This window comes from Balaenoptera physalus (genome assembly GCF_965194825.1).
Source record: "Balaenoptera physalus genome assembly, chromosome: 2".
Classification (NCBI taxonomy): Eukaryota; Metazoa; Chordata; class Mammalia; order Artiodactyla; family Balaenopteridae; genus Balaenoptera; species Balaenoptera physalus.
This window is the reverse complement of record NC_138883.1, coordinates 109,165,784-109,179,069: the sequence shown is the minus strand read 5'-3', so window position 1 is coordinate 109,179,069 and position 13,286 is coordinate 109,165,784. Positions and strand designations below refer to the sequence as shown.

The following is a 13,286-nucleotide window of genomic DNA, read 5'->3' as shown; positions in this document are numbered from 1 at the left end:
CTATTTTCCTTTTCCCTCATGTTTATATGTAATCCAAAGGTTGTTAGCTTTTTCTTCTAAATGCCTTGATTATAAATCCTATTTTTTAAAGTTATCTTCCAGGAATTATTGCATCATACCTGCAGTGATAATAGAAGTCATAAAAATTAGATTTATCTAGGACATTGCAGTTTACAAAGTACTTTCACATATTCTAACTCATGTAATCCTCATAACCACACTGTGTGATAGATGTTATTCTTTAAATATTCTACTATAAAAACTTCCTATTCATTTTCTTCGTAGGTATTCTTGTCTCTTTTATTTTATACATTGGGACCAGATTAATATTTTTAAAATACAACTTGCACCACTATACATTTCCTCTTAGCACAAATATCTTTGGTGATTTCACAAGCTGAATAATGAAGTCAAAACTCCTGTATTCGCATTTAGGATTATCCATAATCTGATTCTAAACTAAATTTCTTTTTTAATTGCCCTAAAACTTTCTCAGAAGAACCTTCTCTGTATATCAAGTCAATTTGGTTCACTTCAGCAAGCATCTGTTACCTACTATATATCAGATACTATGTTGGTTGTTAGGGATAAAAAGATGAGTGGAACATTCTTGTCCTTAGGAAATTCACTGCCTAGTGGAGATAAAAAGATGCATGAATAACTAATTATAATATATGTGTAAGTTGATGAAACTGAGTGCTGCCTCAGTTTTATTTTATTTTTTTAAATTAATTACTTTATTATTTTTGACTGTATTGAGTCTTCATTGTTGTGCGTGAGCTTTCTCTAGTTGCAGTGAGCGGGGGCGACTCTTTGTTGTGGTGCGCGGGCTTCTCAGTAGTTGTGGCTTGTGGGCTCTAGAGCGCAGGCTCAGTAGTTGTGGCGCATGGGCTTAGTTGTTCCATGGCATGTGGGATCTTCCTGGCCCAGGGCTCGAACCTGTGTCCCCTGCATTGGCAGGTGGATTCTTAGCCACTGCACCACCAGGGAAGTCCACTGCCTCAGTTTTATAGTGTATATTTAGAAAAGGGATTTTTTTTAAAGGTATAAGAACCACCAGGAACCAAAAAGAGAGAGAGAAGATAAAAACAGGTGAGAAATTTTAACAAAATTCTGGAAGCTGGAAAACAGTTAAGTGGTAACTAATTTAGCAGTCCAGAGAAAGCTGAATGATTTAACAGGTAGGCCAGTTTGTAGCATAGAATACACCAGATATCAATAAGTTCAAGAATTGGAGACAGTAGGAATTTCAAAAAGTTGAGATGCAGATGGCGCTAAAAACAGAAAGATTAGTTGCAAGTATATACATATATATATATGGAGCAGTTGCATCGCTAAATCCCCTCCTTCCCTGGCATCGCCCGCCAGCTACTCTTTCCCACCTTCACAGGAGATGTAAAGTTCACACTGTTGAAAGTAAACTGAGCTGTGAAAACTGGGCCGCCCAGCTGAACACAGGAAAATGAGGAAAAGGTTCCTCTCTGATTGGTGAGGCCTCCTAGACTCTGGAATAAGCAGATGCATAAGTGCCTGGAATTTCTTTGAACTCTTGTTTGGTTGGTTGTTTGTTTTTCTTCCAAAAGAAAATTATGCAGGATTTCTTTCTTTATTTTTTTTTCTTTTTTTTTTTTGGCTGCGTTGGGTCCTCGTTGCTGCGTGTGGGCCTTCGCTGTGGTGCATGGGCCTCTCATTGCAGTGGCCTCTCCCGTTGCAGAGCACAGGCTCTAGGCGCGCAGGCTTCAGCAGTTGTGGCACGTGGGCTCAGTAGTTGTGGCTCACGGGCCCAGTTGCTCCGTGGCACGTGGAATCCTCCCAGACCACGGCTCGAACCTGTGCCCCCTGCATTGGCAGGCGCATTCTTAACCACTGCACCACCAGGGAAGTCCCTGCACGATTTCTATAATATAGCAAGTTTGTTTTACTATAAAAAAAAAAAAGATTCCCTCAAATCTTCAACAAAAGTGAGGATTTAGGAAAAGTATTTACTTCAGTGTAAGAAGCTGGTTTTCAAGGTTATTCATACTCTGTTCGTATGGATTTTTCTGGCTTCATTTCTCACCATTCTCCCCCATATGCTTTGTGCTCCTTTCATATTGGTCCACTCATACTTTATCACATTCTCTGCATTTTCTATCATTTCTCCACCTCAATGTTCAAATTAGTATTTTTATAAGAAATGCTCTTTATCCTCTCCTGTTCGTCCTCAAAGGCTCACCTCAAGTGCCATTTGTGCCCAAATGCTTTACCCTCCCTCATCTAAGTCATCTACTGACTTGTTCATATTTCTTTTTTTAACACTTATCACTTTACATGATTTATTTATCAGACTTTGAGGCACCATGTGCAGGGTCTTGTGTGAGGATCTAGAATACAGTCTCTGAAGGGTGAGAACTGAGTGTTGCTCATCTTAGGTGTCTGATGTTTGCATATGAGGGGTATTAAATACCCAAATACTTTCCCTTACCTCTGGTGTCTTATTTTTCTAGTTAATCTTTTATACATCTTTACAAAGGAGGTATAGTTATTCTAAATCAGAGATCTGATCATGTCACTACCCTACTCAGAAACCATTCATTTTAAGCTTTAAGATGGCATTGAGGACTTTCCTAGTGTGGACTCACCCTTAACTTTTCTAGTTTCTTTTGCTGCCCTAACCACTCCTTGCCCATCCCTACCCCTTCCTGATCTTCATGGTGCAACTTATGGTCCATCTACCCCAAGACCATCACCCATTCTCTGCCTAAACTGTCTGTTTTCTCATTTTTATTGTTTTGCTCATACAGTTTCTTCTCCCTGAGATGTCTTTTTCTCCCTTCTTCAACTGTTAAAATTCTGCTCATTTTTTCACACCCTGTGGGGAGGTGGTGGGAGAAAGAAAGAAAAGTACATCCTTTCTGAGACTCCTGTGATTGCCTTCTCTCTTTTCTTGCTCACAGATCAGAATCCAGATTGATTACTAGGCTTACACTGATACCACCATCTCAATTCACTTTAAAAGTTGTAATCTATTTGAATTAAAGATCTGTTACTTTAAGCATATACTTCAAAAATTAATTTAATTCTTTAACAGTGAAGTCATATTGTACTCTAAATGAGTAAGGGGTGAATTTCGGTGCCCCTACTTCCCTACCCCACAGTAATTCTTACTGCTAAAACTAGTGGGGGTGTCCAATTCGGAAAGACATTCCCCTCCCCAAACACATTTACAGTTTTAAACTTGACCATTTTCCTCTAAGCAGTAATAAGTTTTTAGGGTCAGCCCTTTGCTAAAATAGGTTTTAGGTCACAATAACAGTGCTTATACAGTGCCAGGAAGGGCTTTCTTGAAAAATCTTTATGCAGCATCCTATGGCGTGGAAGAAGTCTGTGGCCAAGTTGGAGTTTTAATCTGCCTGGGAGCTGGCTGTTGCTACCTCGTCTCGTCCTCTCCCGGTTGTTGGTATCCTTTTCACAATTTCATCAAATATATTTTTTAAAATGATTTTGGTGGGAACATTAATCAGAAACACAAATTAACTTTTAGAACTTAATGCAATTAATATAGAGAGGAAAAAATGGCTATTTTCTACTTTTGCTCCTTTAAAAAAAGAAGTTATGCATCTTATAATGTCTTAGGTGTTTGTCTGGCAACCTGTGAATCCTCTCTATTAATGCTTGCAGACAAAAGTTATTCCTAAATTAGTGTACTCTTCTCCACATAAAAGTACTGGGAAAACTGGTAAAAGTATTAAAAGTAAAATGGTGTAATTTTAACTGTATTAAAAGTATAATGGCCATCTATTGTCTAGAGCTTGTTAAAAATAACCAATATTACAAGCAGTCTTGTGTTCCCAAAATGCAGGGTTTGTTTTTTTTTTTCATTATCAAAACAACCTATTTTATATGAAAATTAGAAACAGTCATCTTAATACCTTAATGTACATCTTTCTGTATCCTTTTCCATGTATATATATTCAGCTATGTACATATGTATATGTACGTTTATGTGTATATATAACCTTTACCTCCATGTATTATTTAAAAAGTAGTCATACTATACGTACTTATAACTTTTAATCAGTCAAGGTTTTGAGTGTCTGAGATGTGCAGAACATGGTCTTAAGCACCATGGGGCATTGATAGATCCATTAAATAAAATCGCTACTCTCAAGATATTTATAGTCCAGCTGACTAAGCTAGGACAAATATATAAGAAGCAATGTGAAGTCCAGTGCAGTGGCTGAGCTATGTGGTCTATACTAAGCACTCACAAGGAATTAAAATTAGCCTTCAAGGACCAATGGAGTTGAAGAGGTAAAGGTAGCTAAGTACCCAGCATGTAGTGTGGGCTCACTAACTGATGGTTGTTGCTCTTATACTCACCCCAAGTTCTGACTCTAGATGTCTAGTGCAGAAGAATATTGATTCCATTTCTATAAGTAGAGAAGTTGAGAGGAAAAAGGGTTACAACTGCAGGAAGAACTTTGAGTTAAGTGTTGTCCGGGTGGAGAGCTGTTTCTGCACATAGGTGAAGATATAGAGTTTGAGTTCTGGTGAAGAGTCAAAACAGCTTTGAGAATCATCTACTTAGAGACAGTAGATGAGTTTTCCAAAAGGAGTAGGCCAATAATTGGTTTTATTTCACACTGTCCTTTATGCCAACTAAAGTTGATACTAAATACCATGACAAAAAATAAAAAAGCCTTACTTGTCAGTGAGTTAGAAAAATGAGGGTTTGTGTTTTTTGTGCCAAGAGTTAAAATCTCTCTATCTTTGTAATTCTGGCATTTCTTCTTCTTGGGTTGCCTCATAGCTCAATAGTTGGGAAATATTAAATAACAAAATGTGTGTGTGACAGACAAAGAGATTTGTTTTCTTTTCTTTCTTTTTTTTTTAATATTTATTTATTTATTTGGCTGCGCCAGGTCTTAGTTGTGGCATGTGGGATCTTCGTTGCCACGTGTGGGCTCTTAGTTGTGGCATGCGGACTTCTTGGTTGAGGTATGCATGCAGTATCAAGTTCCCTGACCAGGGATGGAACCCTGGCCCCCTGCACTGGGAGCGTGGAGTCTTAACTACTGGACCACCAGGGAAGTCCCCAAGATTTGTTTTCTTTAAAATAAAAGATTCTCATGTCTAACTTAAATTTTCAAATTCTCAAGCTGTTTTTGTTCGTGTCTTGCTGGGTCTCATTATCTCTGTTTGGCTTTTCACTTACAAATCATGTTTCATATATGTGAACAGCGTTGGGAATGTGACCTTTCTCATGACCCTGTAAGCTAAGATTTTGCTTTGCATTTCCCAGAATAAATGTCACTAAAACATATACATTCTGCTTTTCCCCTAGGTAAAAATCTCTACACCAATGAATATGTAGCTATCAAACTGGTGAGTAGAATCTATATTTGTGGTAATTATGTTTTAGTGCTCTCACCCTTCACATAGCTTTTTACAGGAAATGATTGTAAGCATTCACAAAAATACTAATGTTATTTTTCCTTGCATATGGTCCCACGTAGTCATTTCCTTCAAATATATATAGTGTTACAGTGATGAATCACTGTATACTGTAAAACACTATATAGTTAGAAGATGCTAACTATAGTGTTAGCAATAATAAATCAAAAAAAGTTAATAAAACATAACTGGAAGGAAATAAAAACCCTAGTAACTGCTGTAAACTTTGTACCTTTCACAGTGCTATTTTTTTTTTATCATTTTCTTATTCTTGAATATGACTGATCCATTTAAAAAATGTAAGGTATTTATTAATATACTTCCGAATGTGATCATCTAATCATTGCCTTAAAAAGCTGTCAAACGTGAAAAACACATTATGTGGTCAGATTTGAAGCAAAGAGTTCAATTGGTTTTGTCAGTGCTAATCTTAGGAATAACTAACCTAGTCACTGAAAATAACATCCTGTTAAAAAAGAATAATTCTATTATTTTTAAGGATGAATAGTTTTAGAAGAAACAGTTCTTTATCTTATATTTAAGATTGATGAAAAACCATTTCTAGCCGTATGAAATGCTCTATATAACTAGTTTCTATGAAACTGTATAAATATTGTCCTCCTAATAAATCCTAGTACATTTCCCAGGATCTGAAGGTAGTTTTGGGCTTTATTAGTTGGAAGGCAGAGACGTTAATAGTTGAAGGAAGTATCTTGTGGTAATTGCTGTTCTTTTCTAATGAATTGCCCCTACCACATCCACACCTGCTCTGTGGCCGGTCCTTTCCTCTCATTAAGCTTGTCTGTGGAGGAGTTAGAGTTGTCCTGTGAAGAACTGACAGGCATCAGATTAGTTTCTCTACAAAGAGGTGGACAGGGAGCAGGTCTTAGAGCAGGTAGCTCCTTGGGAACCAAGTGTTTTGTTTGCTGACTTGGAACTTTTGTTGGAGAAATGGGAGCAGGAAGAGAGACAATGCATGTAACAATGCAGACCAAATATTTTTCTCAGCTTGAATATCAAAGCATTAACTGTATATTTTTATTTATGGGAATTTGATTATTCTGTGAAAGTGTTATCTAGTTCATCTCTTTTTTACTTTTTCTGCTTTATTGTTTTGGTAAGTTGGAATAATTTTGATTCTTTGGGACTAGTAATAGGGAGAAGCAGCCCCTAAAACACTTTAAAATGTTGCCTCAATACTGTATATTTGTAATTGTCCCCTTATTTATCAAGACTTCTTCTGAGGCTTTCTGTTAGGGGCAACTCATTCTATCTAGATTTCTCTTTCCAGGTTCATACTAGTCGACCTGTTTAGATAAGGTTGCATAACATTATTGACATGACTGACCATTGCATTTCACTTACATTTTATTAAAGTTTTATTCTTTGTATGGCCAAGAGTTAAAGGTAGATAGACTTCATGTCATCTAGTATGGTGTGCCTCAGTACCTCATTTCCCTTTCAAATAAACCTTAAATAAAGGCTTTTTAGAGGATAACAATCTTGTCTATGGGCCTCCTCTCTTGCTGTGGGGCTGTATTCTCTGTGGGAGATATGATGGCAGTGATTGAGCTCTTTTCACTGTAACAGCAAAATTTGCCTTCAGCATTACAGTCCTACAAGGACTACTGCTGTCAGTTTAGGATTTCAGGCAGGCATGTGTGTTCCAGAATAACCATGATTCTGGCAAATAGCCAGCCCTGTATGGAAATGTAATCAGCATCTGGCACAGAAATACAAGGAAGCCCTTGCTGGTAGTGTTTCAGTTCTACTTTGTTTAGATCTTCATTGTGGGCTCTTGTTTCTTGGATTTCTAGGAACATTTTTTAAAAAATCAGATACAGTGTAAACAAACTAGTGTGATGAACCCCTCCTTTACCCCTGTCATCCAGGTTTCTGGGGGTCTTTTTAACAGAGGTTTTCTAACAGTTGTTTAAAAAGTTTTCTCTCCATGCTGCTAATCCTACTGCCTTTTACAATCTTATAGATTGTTTGCAGTGTCCTTTATTCATAGTGCTTTCAGAAGAGCACTTGAAGCTCCAGTTGGTTGAGCAGTCTACGACTACGTGCTGAAGGGGTTGGCTGAAGGATGTAAGTCCTTCCGTCTGTGATAAAAAGCCCCTCAGGTCTGAATATATGTGATGTGTACACCCACCTTCAGCCCTATAACTCTAAAGAGATATTGCTTTTTTTAATCTGTTAACTTATTTACCCAAGATCAGATTGAATATTTCCTATTAATGTTTCCAGTATGAAGTTTGAAGGTATTAGGTTTGAAGAAGGACCTGTGTTTTTTAAAATTCATTGACCCTTGTGGTTTGTCAGAATTCAAGACTGTTTCTGCAGAAAGAACACTCCTCTTTCTAGTGTTTAGATCAAGATCTGGTTCCATATCAATTTGTCATCACTGTCTCTTTTGGTTTCTTGTGAATTATTAATGATTTTGCCAAAAGACAGATTCTGAAATTGGCTGCTTTGATGGTGGTATATTAGAAGATCTAAAACCCGAATAGAGACTGTGTAGCTGAAGAGATAAATGAATAAGGAAGTGACTCTACAGTATAGTCTTAAATACATTTTTTTGGACTACAAGAATCTTGAGTAACTTGAAGACCACCTCTGATGCTTGCTGATTTTGCAATCAGAGAAGGGTATGAGTTCTTTCATAGAGCTTCTTAGGGCTTTGAAGTATTCCAGCCTACCTGAATTGATTTAGGTAAAACCTTCCTAGAAGCAAAGGTGTAGACTAGATAACGTAAAGGAAAGTTCTGAATTCTGTGATTTATGGATTCTATATTTTAAGAAAAATGCAGAAAACTTCAAGTGGGCTCAGGAAGAGCCTTCAGGGGTGATCAAATAACTAAAAAATAGGACCAGTGAGGAAAGGTTAAAAAAATTGAAATTACTTTGCCTGAATAAAGGAGGTTTAAGAAATGACTGAATAGCTTTGTTATTTGAAGATAGCTGTTATAGTATTCACAGGTTATTCGGGAGCTGTTTTGTCTTTGTTATTGAGGATATAAGAGAAATAGGCTAAAGTTTCAGTAAGTGGAGATTGCAGTTACATATAAAGACCTTCTAAACCATGAAACTTGTTAAACACCAGCATGAATTAATAAGGGAAGCTGTGAGACTGTCCTTCCTTTGAGCCTATATTAAAAATAAGACAAGTAACCATTCAATGGGGAGAGGACAGTTTTTTTCAACAAATGGTGTTGGGAAAACTGGAGATCCACATGCAGTGAAGTGAGACCCTTTACATCATACACAAAAATTAACTCAAAATGGGTCAAAGGCCTAAACATAAGAGCCAAAACTATAAATCTCTTAGAAGAAAACTTACGGGAAAAGCTTCATAACGTTAGATTTGGCAGTGATCTCTTGGATATAACACAAAAAAGCACAAGTAAGAAAAGATAGATAGGTTGGACTTTATCAGAAACTTCTGTGCATCAGAGGACTCTGAACAGAGTGAAAAGATAACCCATGGAATGGGAGAAAATATTTGAAAATCATATATCTGATAAGGAATTGATTCTCGAATTTACCATTTTAACCATTTTTAGTTGTACAGTTCAGTGGCATTAAGTACATTCACATGGGTGTGCACCCATCACTATCATCCATCTCTAGAACTTTTTTTCACCTTCCTCAACTAAAATTCTGTACTCATTAAACACCAACAGCATTCCCCTCTCCCCCCAGCTCCTGGCAACCACCATCCAGCTTTCTGTCTATGAATTTGACTATTCTAGGTACCTAATATAAGTAGAAGCATGCAGTGTTCGTCCTTTTGGGTCTGGCTTATTTCACTTAACATACCATCGCCAAGGTTCATACATTTTGTAGCATGTGTCAGAATGTCCTTCCTTTTTATGGCTAAATAATATGCCATCACACATATGGAACAAAATGTAACCACATTTTATTTATCCATCCATTTGTTGATAGATACTTGGGTCGCCTCCACCTTTTGACTATTGCGAATTATATTGCAACAAACATGGGTCTACAAATACCATTTTGAGTCTGAGTTTTCAGTTCTTTTAGGTGTATATCCAGAAGTGGAATTGCTGGATCATGTGGTACTTCTATATTTAATTTTTTGAGAAATTGCTGTACTGTTTTCCACAGTAGCTGCACCATTTTACATTCCCACCAGCAGTGCACAAGGGTTCCAATTTCTCCACATCCTTACCAACACTTGCTATTTTCTGTGTTTTTGATATTAGCCATCCTAATGGATACACAGATGTATCTTTCAGGATAATGTTTGATTTTCTTGTTAACTAGTTGCCTGATATACTGTCAATTCAGAATGATTAGCCAGCCAATTCTTGAAGTTTGGTATAGAGCAAAGTGTGGTAGTATGGCTGCTTTATCTTTGGGCTCTTTAGAAAACTGTATTTTTAAAAACTTGAACACTGTATTAACTAAAGTTACAAGTTACATATCTTAGTTGCATTTACAGTCTTTAATTCTCTAAAGTGTAAAAATAAATATACATAACACTGTTCCTACAGCTTTATTCATAATATTGAAAACTGAAAACAGTTCAAATGTCCAAAAGTTAAGGTTTGTGTGTATGTACACACACACACACACACACACACAATAATATATAGTTTTACTTACTGCTATGGAATGATGTCATCATCACATGTTGAATTTAAAGACATAGAACACCAAATATAGTATGCTCTCATTTATTTAAAATACGTTTTTGAGTCTATATTATATATAAATACATGTATGAATCAATATTTGGAAGAACATTCACCAAAATGTTAATAGTGCTTTTCTTTTAAATGATAGGATCTCAGGTTATTTTTACTTTCTTTCTAATTTTTGTGTGTATGAAATTTTTTTCCTGAGCATATATCATTTTTCTATAAATAATAAAACCATTTACTACCCAAAATTCATAATAAAACAAGAAGGAAATACTTGCTGGTATTTAATTAAAAGATTTGGCACCTGGTTTCCTAGGAGAATATATTTCAGAAGAATACTTCATGGTGAGAGAGCTATCCTTGAGTGATGTCTCATACAGAGTATTTTTATTTAAATATCCATGGCAGGGATTGTATATAATTCAGCTTCATCTTCCCCTAGATGTGCTTTCAAAGAGAAATTGTGGTAAGAAAATGCTATTATATATGAATATCATCTCTAAAATATTAAGTGGTCTTAGCCCTGGTTTACTCTGAAAACCTAGGAATGAAAAAACTGTCTAAATCTGATCACAATTTCTCTTCTTGGGTTTCAGGAACCAATAAAATCACGTGCTCCACAGCTTCATTTAGAGTACAGGTTTTATAAACAGCTCGGCAGTGCAGGTAAGTCAATGTTTCCTCCATTTATTCAGCATATAGCTTAGCTGGAAGCCCTAACATATGTAAATTTTCTTGTCTACCCTTTTTGCCAGACCATGTATCTCCCCTACTTGCTGGATAGGTAAATACACATAGTCAACTAAAAAGCTACTTACTCTCTGGCATCTAGAAGGGCAGTTGAGTTGATTAGGGGTCTGTGCTACCATGCCTGCCCACAAACCAAACTGTGAACGCTTTCATCCACCTGAAATACACACGGTATAGTTTTTGCTTTTTGGTAGTTTATTCATTCTCTTTTCATTCCTTTGTGTATACAGAAAGAAAGGAGGAGGTGTTGGTAATTTTCAAGCTGTTTTTACCACATTGAGACTATATATCCATTTTAAAGACATACTACTAAAATATATCTTCTGAAATACGTTAACACTGTCACTTTATCTATTGTTCTCATTAATTTGGAAGGCCTATCTATATGATTGTAATAACCTATGACCTCTGAGGATTTTTTAAAAATTAAGTTTATAATTTTTAAAAACATTCCTGTTTTTTGCCAAAAAGGTCAAATTTCTGAAATATCTTACTGGCTTACAGAAAAATATATTGACTGAACAAATGTTACCAACCCTAAGGAGGTTGAACCCATAGGATTCCTTTTGCAGAAGATGCAATCCTTCAGTGCTAGTTTAATTATTTGACATTAATAGACATTCCTCTGCTTTGTGCTTCTTCAATGTGACAGTTTTTTGTGAATGACTGAAACATAGTTTCTATTTCGAGTACCATTATTGAAGGTACTGTTGAAGGAATTTGAGTTTCACTTCCTGAAATATATACAATTATATAAGAGCCACTGGGTGTTATTCAAGTCATCTTATACCCTGACCATGGCAATAATCAACCATAGTCAAAACCTAGGGAGGCCAGGATGAGCATTTGTCTTTCATTGAACCTAACATGAGTTCTTGCAGACAGCTCAAATGCATTCATCTCAGCTGTTATATGCTGCCCCTCCACTGCTCACCTGCAAGTCTTCTTTTAAGCTACGTGTCTTCAATTCCTTCAGTTTTTTGCATTATGTGATTAACAGGTACTTCACTGTCATTGTTCCACTAGGAAGCATGAATGTACACACGCACACACTCCTGGTTTTGTGATGTTCCTCTTAAATGAGCCTCATAAAACAGCGCCAATAACTCTGGATTTGGAGACAGTGGGATTATTATCTTCCTTGATCTAGACACAATAGTTCTATTAATTTAGGTGAGCTATTTTAACAGCCATTTTACATAGTTGACTTTTATGCATTTATGGAGTTCTACTCAGTTGAAACCTTTATGTCTTTTTTACATAAGCTGCCATCAACCAAGGCTTTCTGAATTTTTCTGGTTATATAATTGATTTTGATCACCTGAACCTCCTAAGTGTCATCTTATTTTATCCCATTATTACTAAGTATTGGGATGCTTTTCAACCCTAATTCTGTTACTGATGATTACATATTGACTGTTTTTTAATTATAACTGCATATCCCCCCTGCCCCTTCCCTAAGACTACTATAAGCTCCTTAAGAACAGGCTTGTGCCTTCTTCACCCTGGTGTCTCAAATGTATCTCAGGACCCTACATAGTTCTTTCACATAATAGGAAGCTGGGAAGAATTCTGGTGACAGAAGGAACTTAGGAAGATTTGATAAGCATGCGTTTTAGATTTTTGCCAAGTTATTAAGAAAAATATTCCCTGGGGATGGCTAAAAAAGGGAAATTATTTATTTATTTATTTACGATAGGTAAGAAGTGGATTTGTTTAGAGAGATACACATTCCGTAGACAGAATGTGGTCCGTCTCAAAAGGCGAGAATGGCCCTGGGAGAAACACACTCCACAGAGTGTGGGCCGTCTCAGAAGGCGAGAGGCCAGGAAATTTATTCTGAAAGTAGATCAGTTGACAAAGTAGACAAGATTTCACCATGTCTCCCTATAAATGTGAGCATGAACACTAGAGCTTGTTCCTAAGTTACAGGCACAAGCATTTCTCTTCCTATTTTTCTAGAGTGAAGTTCCCAGCTGCAAATGTTACTCATCAGTAGTTAATGTATGAGCAGCTAGAGCACACATGCCCTTCTCTTCAGAACCAAGGTGATGTTGTGGCACTGTAAAATAAACAACCTTTCACGCTGAAAGCACACAAACCAAAATTATCCAATCATTGGTTTTACTCACTGGTGCTTTGTCTGTCATTATTCAGCACAGGCTGAAGATTTGTGAGCTATTTGGGTATCATGACGAGGAATACTTAAAAAGAAAAAAAAGCCCATTGTGACTTAGGTTTGTTCAAGGAATTAATCAGTACTTACGAAATAAATGGATGAAATTTGGGGGGAGAAATGAGTGATTATGAATTTAAAGGACACTGGTATAGTTATTGTGACCAGAGCTTGAGACTTTAAATTCCTAAAATAAGAACTTCTGTGTTGGCTTGAGAATATGACCATTTTTTCCTTAAGTACAAAAGTCT

The 13,286-nt window shown here is 36.5% G+C and overlaps 1 protein-coding gene across 7 annotated transcripts in view; it reads left to right on the top strand.

Moving 5' to 3' along the window:
• CSNK1G1 (casein kinase 1 gamma 1) overlaps positions 1-13,286 on the top strand; it is a 193,129-nt gene that overhangs the window by 108,514 nt on the left and 71,329 nt on the right. For all 7 annotated transcript variants that reach the window (XR_014258984.1, XM_082447393.1, XM_082447392.1 and 4 more), the window contains 2 exons: positions 5,327-5,367; positions 10,706-10,775. Coding sequence is in view for 5 of the 7 variants with exons in the window: in XM_082447392.1 (XP_082303518.1) it covers positions 5,327-5,367; positions 10,706-10,775 (111 nt within the window). In the remaining 2 variants the exon portion in view is untranslated. The remainder of the gene's footprint in view (positions 1-5,326; positions 5,368-10,705; positions 10,776-13,286) is intronic.